Below are 21933 nucleotides of genomic sequence, written 5' to 3'. Positions count from 1 at the left end.
CTCAGATGGCATCGACTTCTTCAATGTTTAATGCCAGGAACATAAACTGAATAGACTTTTAAACACTTTTAAAAAAAGGCCATTGTGTGTCAACAGCTGAGAATATAGAGGGAAGAAAAGAGACAGTCTTTGCTCTCATGGATCTGTTGGTTTACTGAGAGAGAGGGAGAGGGTAGGATGGGGGGAGAGAGAATTTATACAATGGTAGCTGCTATGAAGAAAATAAATTTGATAAATGCCTTGGAAAGGGTCACTACTGTAGGCTAGACTAAAATATTTAGCTCTTGGCAAATGGCCACTATTAAATAATTTAGGCTTTGTGAGCCTAAAATCTCTGTGTCAATTCTTCAACTCTGAAGTCTCAGCCCAAAGCTGCCAGAGACAACAGATGAATAGACATGACTGTGTCCCAATACAACTTTACCTATGGCCACTGAAACTCAAAACTCAGATCATTTTCACATGTCACCAAATCTTCTTTTGATTTTTACTTTCAACAGTTTAAAAATATAAAAACCCTTCCTGGCTCACAGACCATATTAAAAACCAGGTAGTGGGCTGGGGTTGGCCCACAGGTTATGGTTTGCCAACACTTGAATGGAGAAATCAGGAGACCTGTCGAGCAGGTGACATTTGAATTAAGACCACAATGGGGAGAGGGAATCTGTCCGGGGAGGCTCTGGAGAGAGGGCATCCTAGGCACAAAGACCAGCATATGCAAAGGCCCTGAGGTGGGAATGAGCTTGGTGTATCGGGGAAGCATAAAGGAAGCCAGTGGGGTTAGAGTTTGGGGGGTGCCAATCAATCTTTTTCCAGGAATTGGAATTATTTTTTTTAAAGATTTATTTCATTTATTTGAAAGACAGAGTTACAGAGAGAGGTAGAGACAGAGAGAGAGGTCTTCCATCTGCTGCTTCACTCCCCAATTGGCAGCAACAGCTGGAGCTGCGCCGATCCGAAGCCAGGAGCCAGGAGCTTCCTCCGGGTCTCCCACGTGAATGCAGGGGCCCAAGGAGTTGGGCCATCTTCTACTGCTTTCCCAGGCCATAGCAGAGAGCTGGATCAGAAGAGGAGCAGCCAGGACTAGAACCTGCGCCCATTTGGGATGGCGGTGCTTCAGGCCAGGGCGTTAACCCGCTGCACCACAGTGCTGGTCCCAGGAATTGGAATTAAGTTGAGATTTGTGTATCAGGAATGTTAAACAATGTAATGAGTGTGGGGCATCATTTCTTCCTGTCTGATCAGGGGAATTCTGCCTGCAATAGCTGGGCCAGATGGAAATAAAGAGACTGGAACTCATCTTATGAGTCTCACACAGGTGGCTGGGACCCTGCTGCTTAAGCCATTGCTTGCTGCCTCCCAGGATCTGCATTAGCAGGAAGCTAGAACGGAGAGGGGAGCCAGGACTCAAACCCAGGCAGTTCAGTGTGGGATGCGGGTGTCCCAGGCAGTAGCTTAACCTCTCCGCCAGTGCCTGCCCCAGGAATCTGAACCTCACACTGTGTAACCCTGAGAAAGTCACTTGGCTTCTACACTTGGCTGCGTCTTTATTGGCAGAGTTTAATTCCTTTTCAACAGAAGTGAATGAAAATGCACTATGTTCGGATTTCTTTAAAGTTGTATTTTATTTATTTGAAAGAGTTACAGAGAGAGAGACAGAGACAGAGACAGAGACAGAGAGACAGACAGGTCTTCTATCTGCTGAGTCACTCCCCAATTAGCTGAAACGGCTGCAGCTGAGCCCATCCGAAGCTAGGAGCCAGGAGCCAGGAGCTTCCTCCAAGTCTCCCACATGGGTGCAGGTGCGCAAGCACTTGGGACAACCTCAGCTGCTTTCCCAGGTGCATTAGCAGGGAGCTGGATCAGAAGTGGGGCAGCCAGAACTCCGAACCGGCACCCATATAGGATGTTGGCACTGCAGGCTGGGGCTTTAACCTGCTGTGCCAGAGCGCTGGCCACTCTATTTGGATCTTTAAAGATTTATTTTTTTCATGAATGTCCTTGAGGTAATGTGGAAATGTTAAAAATGTCCCAAGCCTTGGGACCATTGCTTTGCAGAAATATAGTCCATGCTCAATAAGTAGTTAAAAAAAATGAACATCTCGGAGCAGGTGTTTGGCATGGTGGTTAAGCCGCTAGTTTGGATGCCCATATCCCGTATCAGAGTGCCTGGTTTCAAGTCCTGGCTCCACTTCAGATTTCAGCTTCCTGTTAATGTGCGTCCTGGGAGACAGCAGGTCAGTGCTCGGATACTTAGGTCCTTGGCACCCACACAGGAAGCCTCGTTTAGTTCCTGGCATGGCTCAGCCCTGGCTGTTCTGGGCAGCTGGGTAGTAAACCAGTAGATGGAAGACCTCTGTAGCTTTCTCTCTGTCTCTCAACTAAATAAAAATAAAAAAAAATAAATTTTTAAAGTGAACAATCCTTGTTGGTTCTTGGTGAATTTTTTAATTCCTCCCCTTGAATTTTGTAGCTCTCAAGCCATGTTTTCCTCCAATAGCCAAGTTGAATGTTGCGAGTGCCCATCCAGGCACTTAGCCCTGCCTCTCTGATTCCTGAGGCTGGAGGCACTCAGGTGTTCCTGTGAAGCAGGCCACCCAATAGCTGTGGTCCCCATCTTGTTGGCACCAGTCATCGCCTGCGGTTTCTGGAAACCGAATCACCGCACCCTGCAAATGCATCCATTTAGCTTCATCTCCCCCAGTGCCACCAGCACAACGTCGTATGCACACGTCTTTTTCTGAAGGGCTGGGGGCAGTGGTGGCCAGCTCTTGCTCAGAGAAACTTGAATTTGGATCCTGGGTGTCATTGTTCTTACAAGTCCCGCTGACATTTCACTGACGGAGAATTGTAAAGACCAGAGCAGAGCGACAAGGAGGGCCCTCTGGGAATCCAGAGTGGAGAGCGGTTTCTTCTGGCTCAGTAATCTGTCATATTCTTGAAGGTAGGAGCTGGATGCAGAAGGTCAAGGCCCTTAAGGCATTCTAAGTGGTCAACGGGGCCCATGGAGGCAAAGATTTGGAGAATGTCGAAGGTTCATCTGGGGAAGTTCAAGTACTTTGGTTTAGTTCCAGGTAGGATAACATGGTGATAATGAGTAAAGATGGTATTCATTATTAGTGCCAGTAAGAAAAGAAAGTCAAACGTATTTCAAGTGGCCAAATCACTTTGTAACTAGTTGAACTAAAAAAAAAAACTCTATATTTTGTGGTTTTAGATATTAAAAAGTAATCTGCATTTCTAGTGAATTCTCAAGCACTGCTGATATTGCTGGTCCAGGAACCATACCGTGGAGTAACAAAGTCTCATATGGCAGTGGGGAGGGCACCTGTGATCACTGCCCAGGTATAGCATAGCAACTCACAGGTAGGCTCCTAATAAATGGTTAAAGAATGAATTAACACAAGAAAGAGGTCCTGGTTTGAAAGGTGCTTGTTGACTATCCCATTCCAGTATCAAGGTTTTTCATTTACTTAATTATTTATTTACTTATTTATTTATTGACAGGCAGAGTTAGACAGGGAGAGAGAGAGAGACAGAGAGAAAGGTCTTCCCTCCATTGGTTCACCCCCCAAATGGCTGCCACGGCCGGCACGCTGCACCGATCCTAAGCCAGGAGCCAGGTGCTTCTCCTGGTCTCCCATGCACTTGGGCCATCCTCCACTGCCTTCCCGGGCCACAGCAGAGAGCTGGACTGGAAGAGGAGCAACCGGGACAGAATCCAGCACCCCAACCGAGACTAGAACCCGGGGTGCTGGCACCACAGGCGGAGGATTAGCCTAGTGAGCCGTGGCACCAGCCCATTTATTTAATTACTAATCTGTTATTATTTTTTTTTAGATGACTCTGTTTCATGGGTCAGTGCAGAAAACTTATGGATTTTGGGCAAATACATGGTTCACCTGTCATTTGAAGAAATCACGAGAATTAGTCCTATAGAAGTAAGTTGGAGAAATATATTTATATGTTCCTGTTACTAGTACATTTAGAGTAAGGTGTATTCTAGATTTCCAGCATTCAGTCTGCCAGCCAAGGTGCCCTGGACATCGTACATCTGCCTCAGCCCAACATATCTTGAGCCTCTAAATAAAACTCTTGGAACAAGGCCTGAAGTGGTCAGTCAGAGGATTGCATCCTAGCGTAGAAGAGCTGAGAACAGAGAAAAGAGAATTGTGGGCAGCCCAGAAAGCTCTGATGTGAACAAACATGATATAAAGGGAAGGTTGGCTGAGAACCCAACATCGTTTAAGGGCATTTTTGTACTCAAGAAAGACCAAGGATAATGGCTATCAAATTTCTGGTACTTGGAAGCATGGAGCCAGAACAAAAGCAGCGTGGATTAATAGCTACTTCTTTTTTTAGCTATTCTATCAATAGCTACTTCAGCACCAACAATGATTAGATTTTAACTCTAGAGTTTACAGTGGAGAAATGTGCATGGTCTAAGGTTTACTTGGTTTGTTAGTCAACCTGTTTCTTTCCTTCTCCTGATGTTGACCCAATGACATGAGATTCCTTCTGAAATGCCAACCTAGAGGCATCCACCAAGAGCTTGGGGCTTGCCCTCAACTTTTCAAAAGTCATACGAGGGTACTTCCAAATGTTCTCAGACAGGAACTGGCCCCCAGTTAAGTTGCCACCTGCATTGCCAGCATCCCAAATCAGAGAGCCAGTTCAAACCCTGGTTCCTCCCATTCTGATCCAGCTCCCTGCTACTGTGCCTGAGAATGCAGCGAGAGGTGGCCCAAAATCTCTGGGCCCCTTCACCCATGTGGGAGACCCAGATGGAGTTCCTCATTCCTGGCTTTGGCTTGGCCCAGTTTGAGCTGTTGTGGCCATTTGAAAGTGAACCAGCAGATAAAAGATTTTCTTTTCTCTGTTTCTCCCTTTCTGCCACTCTCTGTTTTTCAAATGAATGAATGAATGAAGAAATAAAAATAAATCTTTAATAAAAGTTCTTGAGAAAATGAAAAGATAAAAATTTTATTTGGGTGCAAAAATTTTTTAAATCCATGTACAGCATTTTTTTTTCACAATAAGCATTTTCCGCAAACTTTTTTTGAAGACCCCTTGTATCTATAGACTTCAAAATTTGGGCACTAAAATAAGCTTATCTGTTTTTTAAAAATATGGTTATCTTCTTTCTTTAAAAAAAGACTTAATTATGTATTTGAAAGGCAGAGTTGGCTGGAGCTGCGGCTCAATAGGCTAATCCTCTGCCTGCGGCGCCGGCACCCCGGGTTCTAGTCCCGGTCGGGGTGCTGGATTCTGTCCCGGTTGCTCCTCTTCCAGGCCAGCTCTTTGCTATGGCCCGGGAGTGCAGTGGAGGATGGCCCAAGTGCTTGGGCCCTGCACCCACATGGGAGACCAGGAGAAGCACCTGGCTCCTGGCTTCAGATCAGCGCGATGCGCCGGCTGCAGCACGTTGGCCGCGGCGGCCATTGGAGGGTGAACCAACAGCAAAAAGGAAGACCTTTCTCTCTCTCTCACTATCCACTCTGCCTGTCAAAAAAAAAAAAAAAAAAAAAAAAAAAAAAAAAGAGAGAGAGAGAGAGATCTTCCATCTACTGCTTTACTCTCCAAATGGTCACAATGGCTGGAGTTGGGCCAGTCTGAAGCCAGGAGCCAGGAGCTTCTTCCAGGAATTGATTTTTCTGTGAATTTTTTGAAGTACCCTGGTATGAGTCCTTTCTCCTGGCCAGGGAAAGGTGTTTGTCTCAGACGATTGCCTCTTTCAAGGACCAGTCGACCCACTAAGTTCTGGTTAGTATAAAACTAAGAGGCAGAACTAGCTCCTTTATTTTACCCAGGGAGCTGGGAGTATTTCAAATATCTTCCAGTGTTTCTAACCCTCTGTCCTGGGATTAACCCTGTATTTACTCTGCCAATGTTGAGTGATGTTCAGAAGTAGACAGAGGTTAGAAGTGGAGAATGCTGGGTCCCTGGGGGGAATTCCTAAGATCTAGCATCCGTTTGTAATTTTTCATCATCTAACAATGTAGAGAAGAGAGGGGAAGCCACAGGGTGCCAATACCAAGAGGGAACTTTGTGTGGCTAAGGATACAACCTACAGAAGAGAGATGACTTTATGAGCTCCTGGAAGCACAGTGTTCAATAGTGCATCGAAAGAACAGAATGCAAAGTCTGTTAGAAATACAAGGGCAGATGGGTCCAGGCCTCACAGAAGATGTCAATGCGACACTTCTGGGCATGCAGGCAAAAAGGGACTAAGAATATAGAGAAACTGGTTAGCATAGATAATAAAGTTGGATGTAGATGCCAGGCTTTATGTCTTCCAGAGAGCATACACTCTTCTCATGCCTGATGGCCGTGCATAAACTCACTCATCTCTTCAAAAATAATTCTGATTGCTCAAAGCAGAAAATTCGTGCACCACATTCTCTGACCTCAGTCCAACAAGTCTGGAAGGAAATGTGCATAGATTAGATTCCAAGGAGCTCAACTTGGGGAGTGTTAAAAAAGCAATACTCGGCTAAATGGCCATCTGGTTGAAGACCACCAAGAGACAGTGACAATGACAGTTGGTGGCACATCCCATTGTGGGGGGTGGGCCACAGCACAGACCACCATGATGGGGCCACACCGAGCCACTTCTGCCTCTTCCCCACCAGATCGGGCTGTTTATCAGCTATGACAACGCCACGAAGCAGCTGGACACAGTCTATGACATCACGCCCCAGCTGGCCCAAGCGTTTTTGGGAAGGATCGGCTCGTCCAGCTTTGACATGAGGAATACCTCTACCATCCACAGGCAAGGGGTGTGGGCTCCGGGGCACTCCCAAGAGGCAATCAGAACACCAGCTTCCTCTGAGGTGCAAAAGACCTTGGGAGGGAAGGGAGATGGCTGGGCTCCTTCTGTGAACAGACCCACATCACCGTTGGCAGGGGTCTTGAAAGGGGGCATCCCCGGTACAGAACCTTAACAGATGCTAATTCCAGCTCCCAGCATGCAGCATTTTAAATCCTCAGGATTGGGTCTCTTCCAAGGTGAAAGAGTAATTTCCATTCGATTGAGGCAAGTGTTGGCAAGTGCTTTTTCTGGTGAAAAAAAAAAAAAAATTGAAATCTGTGCTTAGTAGTTTCATAATGTGCATTTTCCACAGGCTTTTTTGGAAGTGCCCTAATATGTGTGGGCTTCAATTATTTTTTTTTTTTTTGCATTAGAAGAAACTTATCTTTTAATTCCATTTTCCACAAACTTTTTAAAAGAAAGATTTATTTATTTATTTGTTTGAAAGGCAGAGTTACAGAGAGGCAGAGGTAGAGAGAGAGGTCTTCCATTTGCTGGTTCACTCCCCAGATGGCCATGATGGCTGGAGCTGATTGGATCCAAAGCCAGGAGCCAGGAGCTTCTTCCGGGTCTCCTATGTGGGGGCAGGAGCCCAAGGAGTCCACTGCTTTCCCAAGCACATTAGCAGGGGGCTGGATCTGCCATAGCAGAGAGCTGGATAGGAAGCGGAGCAGCCAGGACTCAAACCAGTGCCCATATGAGCTACTGGCACTGCAGGCAGTGGCTTTACCTGCTACACCACAGCGCTGGCTCCTCCATGAACTTTTTGAAGTAAACCGTTACATCTTGGGGGCGTCAGGCAGGGTTTAAATGGCAGAGGGAGGGAGTGCACAGTGCAGGAGGGGAGCACTGTTCAGCCATCTTCTCTCCGGTCTCACACTGCTCCTGCGGGTGGCATCACCATAGCACTCTGAGTATTTTCAAACCTTGAGGGAGTGCACTCACAGAAAGTGATCACACCTCCTTCTCCTATTCCTAGTGGTTTTCTTCCCTGAGCATGGCCCCTGGTTTTCTACAGAGTGAGCCTTTTGGAGTTTAATCCTGGCTCTGCTTCTTAACAACATGTGAGACCTTGGCTATGTCACATCTCCTCTCTGAGACTCTTTTTTTCCATCTGTAAAATGGGAGGTAAGAACCTGCCTGCCTCATGGAGGTGGAGTTAGCACACCCGGCATGCAGGAAGTGCTCAGGAACTGTCCTTTTCTTTTATAATTCATTTTTAATTAAAAATAACAATCGTACGTATCCATGGATGTCTTCATCATGGAATGGCTAAATCAGGCTGGTTCCCAAATGCATGACCTCACTTATCATTTCTTTTCGTGGTGAGAACAGATACAATCCAGTCTCGTAGTAGCGATTTTTCAAGTATGTGATAGCATTTACTGTTGTCACTATGTTGGGAGATGGATCTCCACTCATTCTTCCTGTCTAAACGGAACTGTGACAAACGTGGCTCCAGCCGGGCCTCTGGGGACCGCCATTCTACTCTTGTTCTGTGTGCTCCTTGTTTTTGGCTTCCACGTGTCCTTGAAGTCCCGCGGTAGTTATGTGCCCGGCTTATTTCACTTAGCGTGATGTCCCCCTAGTTCAGTCGAGCCATCACAAATGACGGGGTTTCCTCCTCCTCCTTCTGTTTGAAGCTGATGCTGTGAATAGCATCCCACTGCACGTCCCACCACGGTTTCTCCCTCCGTTCACGGACACCGCTCTTGTGAACACGTGTTTATTAACACTCAGCTTTCACTTCTCCTGCGTGCTTTCCTCTGCGTTAAGCAGATGTTTGTCTTTAGCATCAGACCCACCTTCAAATCCTCTCCCTGCCCTGGACATGTCAGGCTGTGTCGCGATGCCTTTCTGACAGGGTGGAGCTTGGCCGACAGCGGTCGGCCTCCTGGTCCTGGTCCAGCCATCCTGCATCCGATAGTCTTCGTGCTAATTCCAAGAACATCATTCGCAGATGGGCACTCAGCATCCACCAGCAATGATGTGAATCAGCTGTCCTGCCTCTGACCATTTGAATTTCACAGCCGTCATTCTCTCACTGATCACGTTCATCAGGGTATGCTGTGATGAACGAAGCAAACCTCCCATTTATTAAGGCTCACGGAACAACTGGGTGCAGCAGCCTTGCAGGGACACTAATTAGTTTCCGGCAGGTCACACATCTCATAGAACTGGACTTCAAATGCCAGTTGCCTGAATCCATGCTCTTAACCACTAGGTGTACTTGTATTGCTCCCAGCTAGAACAAGGTTTAAATCCCATCTCTGCCTCCTGTGTTTTTTCTCCTTCTGGAAGCATCCTCGAAATACGGTGGAAAATGAGTAGTTTGCTGCAGCTGACCCAACACCCTCCTTTCCTATGCCTGGTCCATGGTCCAGGAGGAGGGGTGGCATAGTTACCCTGGGCAAGTCACTTGATCTCACCGAGTCTCAGTTTTCCCATCTGTGAAATGGGGCTAATGAGCGCCTCTATCTTGTAAGGCTGTGGTAAGGCCAACGTGTAATACTGGGTAAGTGGTGTATTAGGACCATGGCACCGTTGGTTTGGCCTGGGAAGTGGGTGTGGTTTGCCCCCCCACCCCGAGCCCCTCACCAGCACCCCTGGTTTTCTCACACAGGCTGGGGCTGCTGGTTTGTTTCTATGATGACCTGGAGTCGCTGGACGCTGCCATGGCCCAAGTCCTCCTTTACCAGATGATCAAGTGCAGCCGCCTGAGGGGCTTCCAGGCTGGTGTTCAGCAGGTACGGACGGAGTGCGAGGCCTCACAATCCAGAGAAGCGGGGGAGCACAGCTTGGCTTGGCTTTCCAGAAGGGACACGTGGCGTTAGCCAGGACCTAAACCCCGCCGCAGCAGAGGGGGTCTCAAATACTGGGACAAATGCAGCCTGGGAAGAAAAAAAAATAATAATAATAAATAAAAGCACAGGAAAAAACCCTGGACAGATCAAAACTCACAGCAGCTCTTCTGATGCTGAGTCGGGAGGTGTGCGGTGAGGCCCGAGGCTCTGCCCGTCCAGCCGGCTGCCGCGCGGGCTGCTGAGCTGGCTCTGTGTCCCTGACGGGCCCTGCCAGCTTCCTGTCCCAGAGAGCCGGATGTCATCAGTCTGGGCGTGGCCTGGGCATTCCACGTTGCTGATGCTTTCAGGGGGAACCCAATGCAGCCAGGATGGAGAGCCCCAGACTGGGGGTATTCACTGGGTGCCCAGACCGGGCAGCTGGAGAAATTAGCAAACGCAGACTGTGTCTTGCTGCCCCCCACTTCCACCTCTCTCTTCTTTCTTCTAGTCAAGTCCCAGTTCTGCTCCCCTTCCCTTCACTTCTTTTGGTCCTTTTCAGTTAAAAAAAAGAAGTTTTTTATGGGGCTGGAATAGTGGTGCAGGGGGTTAAGCCACAGTGTGGGATTTCGGCATCCCTATATGAACGCTGCTTCGAGACCCAGCTGCTCCACTTCTGATCCTGGTCTGTGCTAATGCACCTGGGAAAGCAGCAGAGGATGGCCCAAGTGCTTGGGTCCCTGCCACCCATATGGGAGAACTGAGTGGAGTTCCAGGCTCCTGGCTTTGGCCTGGCCCAGCCCTAGCAGTTGTGGCCATTTGGGGAGTGAACCAGTGGATAAAAAAAATCTCTGTTTCTCCTTCTCTCTGTAACTCTGTCTTATAAATAAATAAATCAATCTTTTTAAAAATAAACTATTTATTTGAGAGGGAAGGAGAGAGCAAGGGAGAGAAAAGATATTGCCTATTTGCTGGTTCACTCCTTAAATGTTCACAGGGGCCCCTGTCTGGGCCAAAGCCAGAAGCTAGGATCCGGTCCAGGTCTCCCACATGGTGGGCAGTAGCTCTACCACTGAGCCAACCCTGCTGCCTCCCAGGGTCTGCAATAGCAGGAAGCTGGAGTCGGCACCCAGAGCCGGGTGTAGTACCCAGGTACTCTGATGTGAGGTGTGGGTGTCTTAGCCAGCATCTTAACTGCTAGGCCTAATGCCCACCCCCTGTTCATTTTTTTTTTTTTTAATGAAAAGGTGATGCCGGAACATTTTTGATAAATGCATCGACAGTTCCACACTGTCTCCCATGCATCACCAACTACAAACTCCCCAACCACATTTGACATCGCAGTCACTCATCTTGCTCAATGCATGTTTTTGCTTTTAAGGGGGAAGAATCTTTCCCAAACAAGCTCAAACAAAAATAAAGAAAAGAAATGCATTTTAAAGCCACAGGGGTAGCTGCGGCAGCCAGGGTCAAAATTTGAGGGAACCCTTTGGGGTTCCTCTAGCCCAGGAGTTCTTGAATCATGGGAATCACTGAGTGGGGGTGTGTGGTGGGGGGACACTGGTTAAAATGCAGATTGTCAGGCACTGTGGCTCGAGTCTCTGGTTTGGCAGATCTGGAATGGGGCCCGAGAGCCTGCATTTCTGACGAGCTCCCAGGTGCAGCTGCTGGCCGAGAGCCCACTCCCAGGTGCAGCCCACTGCTTTGTCTTACAGAGTGGAGACTGGGCTCTGGGGAACCGCCAGTGGCTAAGTTTTTAAAGAACCCGAGGCCTACAGCCGGCTCTTCTGCTTCTCTCTGCTGCCCCCCAGTGGCTGTTTCAATATGACCTGCAACAATTGCGTGCTCCTCTGAATACATTGTTCTTACAAATTCAGGTGTTAGTGGTCAGCTTCCAGCCTTAGGACCTTCTGAACTATTAACTCTCTGAGATCGGCGCCCCTGGCCCATTCCTGGGTGGGAGCGGAAGTCACCCCACTCAGTTATCTTAGAAGGATGCAGCCGTGGTCACGACAGGGCTCGGGGTGGAGGGGCGGTAAGAAGTCCGTGTAATGAGATCAGAAATTCTGCCGCTCCTGGGAAAAGATCAAGGCTCTCAGTTTAAAGACAACAGAACATTCTCATTAATACACCATGTATTTTTAAAAGAGGCTCCCTCATCAATTTAACATTGATTCTGAAACATGTAATACAGTCTAATGCAAGGCGTATTCATAATGCACAGAAATCTTTTTCCTTAAGTCAAAGAAATAAAGAGAATTATTCATCAATTAGGATTTACGGCCATCTCTTAGTTCCCAGTTTTATCACATTCAATAATCTTTAAAAACTACACAAAACTACTGTATTAGAACAAAACATGCACCAGCCTCATTTTTTTTTTTTTAATACAGAGGTCACATGATAGGAGGCAGGCTTATCACCTTTCTTACTGGAAGCAATTGGGAAACACAGTTGCCTATCACTGGGAAGGCAAATTGTAATAACCTAATTATTAAAATAATCACAGAAATATGCCAACATGGAGAAGACATCATTTTAAGTGAAAAATACAGAACAGAAAATTGCGCTTCCATTCACATGACAACTGTAGAAATTACATACCGTCTCTAGGCACAAGAAGTCTTAGAAGCAGACCCACTCAATTGCTAATCATAGTTATTTTTATGAGGTAGGATTTTTCAAGAGACTTTCATTTTCTTATACTGTTGAAAATTATTTTTACAGAGATTATATATTATCATCGAAAGAGCCCCTGGATATTTCACAAAAGAAAAAAACGGCCATAGATATGGATATAGAGTTCAAGGTCACAAAAGGAGAGGGAGCTACAGGGAGTTAGAAGGGAGGGGAGTTAGAAGGGGGCAGTGTCTCCTCGTGCTGTGCTTTCGGGGGTGGAGATTGATGACAGATTAAGATTTAAATGAAGCCCCAAGTGGATTCTCAGCCAAGGCCAGAGGAGGGGAGTGGGGTGGGGGTTCCTCTCCCTCCTCCAGGGGCTTTGGGGGGGCAATGTGGGGGAGGCTGCCGTGGAGCCCTACTTCCCCGGGTTTAGTTGGAGGCAGCCAGCGCCCTGCCTCCTCTCAGCCGGTTTGCTCTGCTTCCAGCTCAAAGCCGACCTTCTGGACATTGCCACGGACAACCAGACCCTCAACGAGACCCTGGGCTCTTTGTCGGATGCGGTGGTGGGCCTGACCCACAGGCAGCTGGAATCCCTGTCCCCTGAGGCCGTGCATGGCGCCATCTCTACCCTCAGTCAGATCTCAGGCTGGGCCAAGAGCCAGGCGATCATCTTGTCCGCCAAATACCTGGCCCAGGAGAAGGTCAGTTGAAGCCTTTGGGTCTTCTGGCTTGGCCTGGGACCCGAGGCCCAGGGTGCTCAGGAACTCGGGTTGCCAGGACGCGGTGCCCTGGACAGGGTGGCTTCTACGACAGACATGTAGCTCTCTCAGTTCCGGAGGCTGGGAACCCCAAGGGCAAGTGACACCTGCACAGGAGGCAGATGTCATTCTGGTTCCTCTCCTGGTTCTCACAACCCCTGTGAGAGCCACCTCCCTGGGGCCGCTCACCCCATCCGTTGAATCAGGGCCCCGCCTAACCCTAATTTTCTCACAGCCTCCTCCAACCCGTCACTGGGGTTCAGGGCTGCAAACGTTCAGCCTGTAAAAGCCAGTGCTACACCCACAGCAGAGGCACTCGATGGGTGAGCCGAGGGTCCTGGGGAGGACTGCCTGAATTCCTCTCCCTGCTGTGCTCTTTACTAGCTGTGCTCGACTTCACTTTGCCTCAGTCTGCCTACCTGTGAAATGGGGACGACAACAGCACCTATCCAACAGCGTTGCTGCAAAGATTGTAAACACATTGGCCAGGCAGGTGGCACAATGGAGTGTGGGCTGTGTCAGCATTGACTCTCATGGGGCCAGAATTTTTTTTTTTTTTTTTGACAGGCAGAGTGTGGACAGTGAGAGAGACAGAGAGAAAGGTCTTCCTTTGCCGTTGGTTCACCCTCCAATGGCCGCCGTGGCTGGCGCACTGCGCTGATCTGATGGCAGGAGCCAGGTACTTCTCCTGGTCTCCCATGGGGTGCAGGGCCCAAGGACTTGGGCCATCCTCCACTGCACTCCCTGGCCACAGCAGAGAGCTGGCCTGGAAGAGGGGCAACCGGGACAGAATCCGGCATCCCAACTGGGACTAGAACCCGGTGTGCCGGCACCACAAGGCGGAGGATTAGCCTAGTGAGCCACGGCGCCGGCCCAGAATTTTCTTACTTGTTCCCAAGGCTGCTAGCACATCCCGTAGCCACAGGGTGATGCCGTTTTATTCCAATCTTGGCCCATAGGGAGAGACCTGTCAGGACAGAAGGTCCCATCTGGAGAGCACAGGGCCCCTGGTCCACACCCTAGCTGCTCCTGGGAGGGAAGTGGGCCTTACTTCTGGGAGAATGGCTTTCCCCGAGTCGGGGCTGGTGGAAAGGACCTCAGACCATGGAGACTGAGTTGTATGGCCATTTTGGTGCCCTGCTCTCTCAGCTCACACTCACAGCCACTTCTCAGGATGCAAACAGGTGCACGAGGAGGTAGTATCGGGACAGATACTGTCTCAGGCATTTGCCCAGCCCTCACTCTGTGCCAGGTTAATCACTTAACCTTCCCAGCAACCCCATGAGGTCAGCAGGGTCATGGTCTGCATTTTGGGTCATTCATGGGAGACACAGAGCATGTCAGAGAATCGCCCAGGCCACGTAAAAGAGACACAGATGGGATGAGCTCAGGGCATCTGTACCCCCTGCTGACCCTGTCCATCATCGTGCCAGGACCACGGGCCTCTCACTCGCATTTCCTGACTCGAGGCCAAGGCTAGCCCCTTCCACCTGTCCCATGTAGCCTAGTGGTGACCTTATTTTGAAGGCTCCTTGTTATGGACTTGTTTGGGGCTACCCAAGTCTTGCTTGACATCTCTGTGAATTTGATTTTTGGGGGCTGAAGGAGCGGTGTCCCTGACAAAGTGATTAGTCTCTTCCCTAGCATAGAAGAGCCCCAGGGAACCACTCAGCTTGTCCGATGGCAGACCCCTGTCTCTGCTGTAGGAAACCATCGCACGTTTTTACCCCAGCAGAGGGGAAAAGCAGGTGTACATTACGAGAGGACAGCCAGCGCCAGGGTGTTCATCCTCCAGGGTCAGATCTGTGTCCCGGAACATTTGTTTCAGCTCAAAGCATCCACTTGGAGAAGGATGAGCCTGGGGTGCTGCTGTGTCAGACTCCTGTCAGTGACGTAAATGACAAAGGTGGTGGCCTTGAGGCACTGCGAGGGCACAGGGCCTGGGAAAGCAGAGCCAGGACCCACCTGGAGGAGTGCTTGCCGCTCAGTTCCTGCCACTTTATACCAGGTGGGAATGCGGGCCCTGTACTGCTGGATGCTCAGATTACAAACAAAACACAACAGAAACTTAAACCTGGATTTTTTTTTAAATGGGAGTTCTTGCCGTACAAAAATTCAATGTAACAACCAAAAACGAATTTTAAATATTGGCTCTAGCTCAAAGGAAGCAGACAAGCCCATTGCCTCACTGAGACTCAAGGAGCACTACCTTTGAAAAAAAAACAAAAACAACTTGGGGCCGGCGCTGTGGTGCAGTAGATTAAAGCCCCGGCCTGCAGCGCCGGTGTCCCATATGGGCTGCTCCACTTCCAATCCAGCTCCCTGCTAATGTGCCTGGGAAGCGGCAGAGGATGGCCCATGCTCTTGGGTCCCTGCACCCACATGAGAGACCCGGAAGAAGCTCCTGGCTCCTGGCTTCCGATCTGCTCAGCTCTGGCTGGTGCGGCCATTTGGGGAGTGAACAAGCAGACCTCTCTTTGCCTCTACCTCTCTCTGTAACTCCATCTTTCAAATAAATAAATCTTAAAAAACAAAACAAAACTGTATTTAGTTGGAAGGGAGAAAGAGAGATTTCCTAAGAGAGAGTTCCTATGTACTGGTCCACTCCCCAAATGCCCACAATGGTTGGAATTGGCCCACGCTGAAGCCAAGGGCCTGGAGCTCAATCCAGATCTCCCACGTGGGTGGCAGGGCCCACCTTCTTGAGCTGTCACAAGCAGGGAGCTGGAATCACGAGTGGAGCCAGTTATTGAGCCCAGGCACTCACACAGGGGTACAGGTGCCTTAACCTCTACACCGAACACTTGCCCTGACGACTTTTAGATATTTTTAGGGTGGGTTAAGACAGCACGGTAATCCCACCAGCAGGGCACTCCCTGCGTGACTCGCGTTGGGTCTTTAACTCTTTCCTAAAGGAAGACCGGCAGGCCTGGGCGGGCACCACCTGTCTTGGGCACCATCGCACCCCCAGGGGTTGCCTGTCTGCGTCACCGGGGCACTGGCCTGCAGATGGGCATTAGTGACAGGGAGGTGGCAGAGCAGAGCAGAGCAGAGCCTCACGCCCGCGGCTGGTCCTCCCCCAGGTGCTGTCCTTCTCCACTGTCCACCAGATGGGCACGCTGCTGGCGGGGGTCGGTGCCCAGGCCCTCCACGGCATGGACCCCGGGGACCTCTGGCAGCTGCTGAGAAGTGCCGTCTCCCACCACCTGTCCAGCCTGTCACCTGCCCAGCAGCAGAGTGTCCTCAGGAAGGTGAGAGGAGGATGGCCGGGCCTCAGCCATGCGGCGCGCAGGACGCGGTTTTGAGGTTTTGTGAGTGGGCTGTGGATGTGGGTAACTAGTCCAGGGCTGCGGCCATCTCAGCCTTCAGTGTTCAGTTTTTTTTTTTCTGAACCCAGAAGCTGCTGTCTCCCTCTTGTCCCTTCCGGAAGGAGCCCCTTTGCTGCTGCCATGATTCTTCCCCAGCCCCATTGCTCCACGACCATCTAATCTGGAAGATGGACTGATATCCATATTTTAAGTCAGATTTCTTTTTTAAAATTTATTTATTTGAAAGGCAGAGAGAGAGAGAGAGAGAGAGAGATCTCCCATCCTCTGGTTCACTCCCCAAATATCCACAACAGCCAGGGCTAGGCCAGGAGCCAGGAGCCAGGAGCTCCGTCCGAGTCTCCCAGGTGGGTGGCAAGGACCCAGTTATGTCAGACATTACTGGCTGCCTTCCTGGGAGCTGGAACTGGACGTGGAGGCAGAACTTGAACCCAATATGAATGCAAGTATCCTAGGGTGTGTTTTAATCTTGTGCCCCAATCAGGTTTCCTGAATCAGGTTTCTCGATCTATTAACGTTTGAAAAGTTTGCTTTCCAAATCCCAAAATGAGTCCCAAAGTTCTCAGAGTACTGCCGAAGGCCCGTTCCCTTCTCACTCAGCGGCGGGTCTGTGGGACATCTTATTCACACTACTCCATCAGAACTGGGCATGCAACTGCAAAATCTGTTAAGAAGCCAAACCCAAGGGGTCTGGTCTAAGGCACCGCCGCCTTGCAGACAGCAACAGCACAGACGGTTGAAACAGAGCGTGGGGTTCAGACTAAGGCAGACTTGCATTTGAGTCTCACTTCCAATCAGATAGTTTTTCTATCTGTAAAATGGGCGCGATCATAGTCCCCTCCTTCATATGGGGGAGCTCAGCGGGTCCCATGGATCTGGTTGTCCTTGAAGGAGTCTCCTGCCTTTACCCAGACCTCGACGCGCCTTTTGCAGGGTGGTTAACCATGTTTCTGCTCGCTTCCGCAGGCGCTGGGAGCAGGAGAGCCTGCCCCGGGCATCATGGAACTACAGGGGGCTTTCTTCATGGAAGTGTCGCTCTTCCATCTCCAGAGGGAGCCTGGACTCAGCACTACAATGCTAAGGGAAAAGCAGCTTCGGAGGAGCCAGGTCTGACCTTGCTGCCCACAGACTGGCCTTGTGTTTCTGTTTGTTTTATGGGAATCGTCTGCTTTTAGGCCAGTTTGGCCAGAGGTTTGTTTTTTTGTTTCTGTATGAATAGACCCAGGAGGCGGGACAGTGTAGCAGTAGGAAGCTGAGCTCAAATTCTGCCTCCCAGGTATCCGTCAGCTGTAGAGAGACCACTTCCCTCTACCTGGCCTCAGTTTTCTTGGGTACACAATGGGGACAAGTCCTTAAGGAGGCGCAGTGGTTTGTGCCACGTGCTGTGTGGGCCATGCACAAGAAACAACGGGGGCACTGCAAGAAGGGTGTGGAAAAATCAAGTTAAAACAGAAATACAGTGAGGCCAGCACCATGGCATAGCAGGTACAGCTGCCTCCTGAGACAGGCATCCCCCGTGCAGTCAGGAGCCAGAACCAGGCACTCCAGTGAACCCATGGACTCCAATGCGGGACGCAGGTGTCTTAACTGATGCGTTACCCACAAGGCTAGATGCCGACCCTAGAGGCTTAATTTTATTTTATTTTATATTTATTTATTTATTTGAAAGGCAGAGTTACACAGAGAGAGAAGGAGAGGCAGAGAGAGAGATTGGTCTTCCATCCGCTCGTTCACTCCCCAATTGACCACAACAGCCGGAGCTGTGCCGATCTGAAGCCAGGAGCCAGGAGCTTCATCCGGGTCTCCCACGCAGATGCAGGGACCCATCTTCTACTGCTTTCCCAGGCCATAGCAGAGAGCTGGATCAGAAATGGAGCAGCCGGGACTAGAGCTGGCGCCCATATGGGATGCTGGCGCTTCAGGCCAGGGCTTTAACTCACTGCACCCTAGCGCCAGCCCCCGGTGGCTTAATTTTAAATCTCAGAAAATAAAGGTCCATGCCTTTGCTCCTCATTCACTCCTTACAGCAAGGGGAATCACGTGGTCAGAATCCAGAGTCCCTGGTATCACTCTGCCTGCCGGCTCTGCCATTTAGCAACTGTATGGCCCTGGGCAACTAACACAGCCTGTTAAACCTCGCTTTCCCCATCTGTAACATGGGATCATCCAGCACCTTCCCCACAGTCCGACAAGTGCTCCATCAACGCTGTCTGTGGCTCTCTTCCTTCCAGGCCTTGTTCCTGTATGAGCAGCTGTCAGAGACAACCAGGAGCCCGGAGGAACTCCTAAGGTAGGAGGAAGCAGCTCCACCGGTGGGTGGAAGAGCCCCTTGGAGCCTACTTTCCCAGGTGGGAGCGTCCGACCCCAACACCTGGAGCCTGTGCCAGAGCGAATCTTCCTTCTCTTGGTCCCTCCCTCTCCCCACCCCCTTCTCCCTGCTCCCTGTTTTATTTCCTAGTGCTGGGCAGCTGGTCAAAGGCGTGACTTGCTCACACATTGATGCCATGAGCGCCGACTCCTTTCTGGCCCATTTCCAGTATTTCGAGAACAACCTGTCCCTGCTCTCACCGCATCAGGTACCACTGAAGCATTTCCCTGCCTCTCATTCTCATTCTCTCTCCCTACGCCCAGGCCCTGGGCCTGGACGGAGTGTGGTGGCTAAAAAGCTATGTATGCCAGAATTATTCAGAAGCAAGTGAGGACTGGAGACCAAACATCGAGCCAGGTTCTCTGCAGTTTCTTTGTGTAAAGCTCCAAATACCCACATCTCTGCCGCCGAAGTTTTTAACAGATCGATTATTCGGTAGTCAGACTTGCAGCTCAGGGTGCATTTGTTCATAATTGCCTTCTCCTGGGACTGCGGGCAACCCCCGCCACGGAACAGTCCGTCCTCTCCAGGGGTAGCCGTGCCCAGGACAACACTCAGGAAGGATTTTTCTTCTTTTAAAACCTCACTTTCCAAACCATTGTGGAAGCTCACTCTCAATCTGCGGAGACCACAGGCAGAAAGTGAGCTTTCTCAGGACTGAGTTAGTAACAGCAGGCGCTGGGGACAGAGCTGGGGACGGTGGGCTTTGCACGTGAGCTGTCGGCTGCCGAGGGTCCTGGCAGGGCGAGCACCAAGCGGATGCAAAACATCTCCTCTACCTTGGCCTTGGGTTTCAGACTCAAAACAAAACACAACGTTTGCAGGCCAGCATTGGTTTCTTCTATAAACAGGGAATTCTCTACCTGAGGGCCTGGAAGCAGAAGCGGAAGTGGTAATCCTTTTGAGGTCATCAGAGGACTTTGCAAAGGCTTGATAAAGGGGTTGTTCACTCCATCAGTGGCTCCCAGGCATGAGCCAGTGTCTGTGCTACCTGGAAGGCCCTATTGCAACACAGAGAGATGGCCGTGACATTGAGGTCTGGACCAGGCTGAAGACTCCAGGAACCAGGAACTCCACCCAGGTCTCTCCCACAGGGGTGGGGCCATCTTCTGCTGCCTTCCCAGGCACATTAGCCGGGAGCTAGATCAGAAGCAGAGCAGCCGTGAAATCAGGCCCAAGAACTTACATTTCTAACCAGTTCCCTGGTGAGAACCTTTGAACTGTAGTCAAAGCTTGTCTAGGCAGGGAAGCCAATCACTGAGCAAATGGATGGAGATCAGACCCACTTTGAGGAAGACCTACATGTCCGAGTGGGAAGAATTGCCCCACAAAGGGGCTTCCCTAGACTCCCACTCTCAGAACCTTCAAATGCCAGTTCCTTAGAAAATTTGCCTGTATTATTTGTGCTTTTTTAATGGGAAACACATCATTATTACTAAAAAAAAAAAATACAGTGAAAATAAAATTTCCCCTAGAGCAGAGGCTGTGCCCAGGGCACTGTTTTGCCTCCTTGGGGACTTTTGGGCATACCTTTTGGTTGTCACAGTTGGGGAGGGGGTTGCTATTGACAACCAGAGGGTGGGGGCCGGGGTGCTGCTCAACACCCAGGGTTATCTGGTCTGCAGCCTCGGGAGTGCTTGGGTCCAGCAGCCTGTTCCAGAGCGCACTGGAGGGCACGGTTTGCCCTTGACCTCGACAAGTGTAATCACGTTTATGTAGGATGGGAAAGACACAAATGAGCTCCTTCTGCACACACTGTTCTGTTTCGGCTCATAGATGGCATGCGTCAGTTTGTATTACATGTGTTCTGTAATGCCTGGAGGTCAAACACTGTTGGTATACACAGACCTACCTGATGAAAATACCATTGCTGCCTGCTATTCCACTGTAGGGCTGTGCCATCATTTACTTGACCCGGCCCCTCCTGAGGGGCATCAGAGCGATCTGTCACTCCCTCGCAGTTAAAACAAGACTGTGGCGAGCTTTCTCAGGCTTTCATTGTTTATGCTCATCTTGTCATTGTGTCAGTTTTCTCATCCAGAAAGTGGGTGCAGCAACAGCACCTGTGCCATAGGGTACCCTATTTCAGAGCTGATGTGTGTAAAGCACTTCGCATAGTGTGTGGGCTTGCTTTTGTCATCGTTGGACTGAATTCCTGAACCTGCCCAATCCTCCAGGTTAACTGTCTGGCGTGGAAATACTGGGAAGTCTCCAGGTCGTCTGTGCCACCTTTCCTCTTGGTTGCACTGCCGTAAGTGAACACTGGCCCCCTGTCTTTTCATCTTTATTCATTTATTTATCAAGATTTATTTATTTGAAAGGTGGAGTGACAGGGTGGTGGGGTTGGGGGAGGCAGAGAGAGAGAGAGCGAGAGAGAGAGAGAGCGCTCTTCCATTCACTGGTTCCCTCCCTGAACACCCATATCAGCCGGAGCTGTGCCAGGCTGAAGTCAGGAGCCAGGAACTGCACCTGGGTCTTCCATGGGGGTGGCAGGGGACTCATCAGCTGTATCTTCCCAGGCATATTAGCAGGGAGCTGGATAGGAAGTGGAGCAGCAGAGGCTTGAAGTGGCAGTCCACTGTGGAATCCGGGGATCACCAAGTGGTGGCTTAATTTGTGCCACAATGCCCATCATTCCTGTCTTTTTATTTTGTTTTATCTTAAAGGCAGGCCAACAGACACACACACACACACACACACACACAGAGGAATCTCCCATCCTCTGGTTCAGTCCTCAAATGCCCACATTAGCTAGGGGCTGAACCAGGCTGAAGAAGCTGGGACCCTGAAACTCAATCCAGGTCCCCTACGTCGGGGCAGGGACCCAAGTCCTTGAGCCATCACCTGCTGCCTCCCAGGGTGCACATTAGCAGGAAGCTGGAATAGGGACCAGAGGCAAGCATCTCAATATGGGATGCAGGCATCGCAAGCAGTTTCTTACCCACTGAATCAGACACCCGCCCCGCGGCCCCCATTCTGGCTCAGGAGTAGGACTGTTGGGAATGACCCAAGCCAAAGTGGTTCTTTCCTCGCTGGGTTTCTTGGAGAAGCCAGAGGCAAACCGGAGTGCCTTAGGCAGATCCGACCTTGAGAACCAGGGATTGAGCTCTGAGCCCCACAGAAGTATTCCAGCCCCTCTTGCTTTTCTTCTTTCAAAATCAAAGCCAAAGCTTCCGCAGCTGGAATCAGAGCCAGTGAGGCAGGTCCTATCTGGGCTGACCTGGAAGCTGTGCCCAGGCTCCGGGGGTCAGGTCTGATGCGGGCTGTG

General features: G+C 50.1%; 1 protein-coding gene across 1 annotated transcript in view; it reads left to right on the top strand.

Annotated features, from left to right (window-relative positions):
• Positions 1-21933, top strand: part of OTOA (otoancorin) — a 72510-nt gene that overhangs the window by 13824 nt on the left and 36753 nt on the right. Inside the window, exons 9-18 of the mRNA XM_051847916.3 lie at positions 3841-3941; positions 6633-6779; positions 8191-8209; positions 9413-9558; positions 12699-12914; positions 16055-16222; positions 17264-17404; positions 18529-18587; positions 18756-18873; positions 20843-20916. Of these exons, the coding sequence (XP_051703876.3) occupies positions 3841-3941; positions 6633-6779; positions 8191-8209; positions 9413-9558; positions 12699-12914; positions 16055-16222; positions 17264-17404; positions 18529-18587; positions 18756-18873; positions 20843-20916 (1189 nt within the window). The remainder of the gene's footprint in view (positions 1-3840; positions 3942-6632; positions 6780-8190; positions 8210-9412; positions 9559-12698; positions 12915-16054; positions 16223-17263; positions 17405-18528; positions 18588-18755; positions 18874-20842; positions 20917-21933) is intronic.

Source organism: Oryctolagus cuniculus, chromosome 19, assembly GCF_051225735.1.
Source record: "Oryctolagus cuniculus isolate XC-2025 breed Fujian yellow rabbit chromosome 19, ASM5122573v1, whole genome shotgun sequence".
In the NCBI taxonomy this organism is placed as follows: domain Eukaryota; kingdom Metazoa; phylum Chordata; class Mammalia; order Lagomorpha; family Leporidae; genus Oryctolagus; species Oryctolagus cuniculus.
The sequence above is the reverse complement of the archived record's forward strand: the minus strand, read 5'-3'. Positions and strand labels throughout refer to the sequence as shown.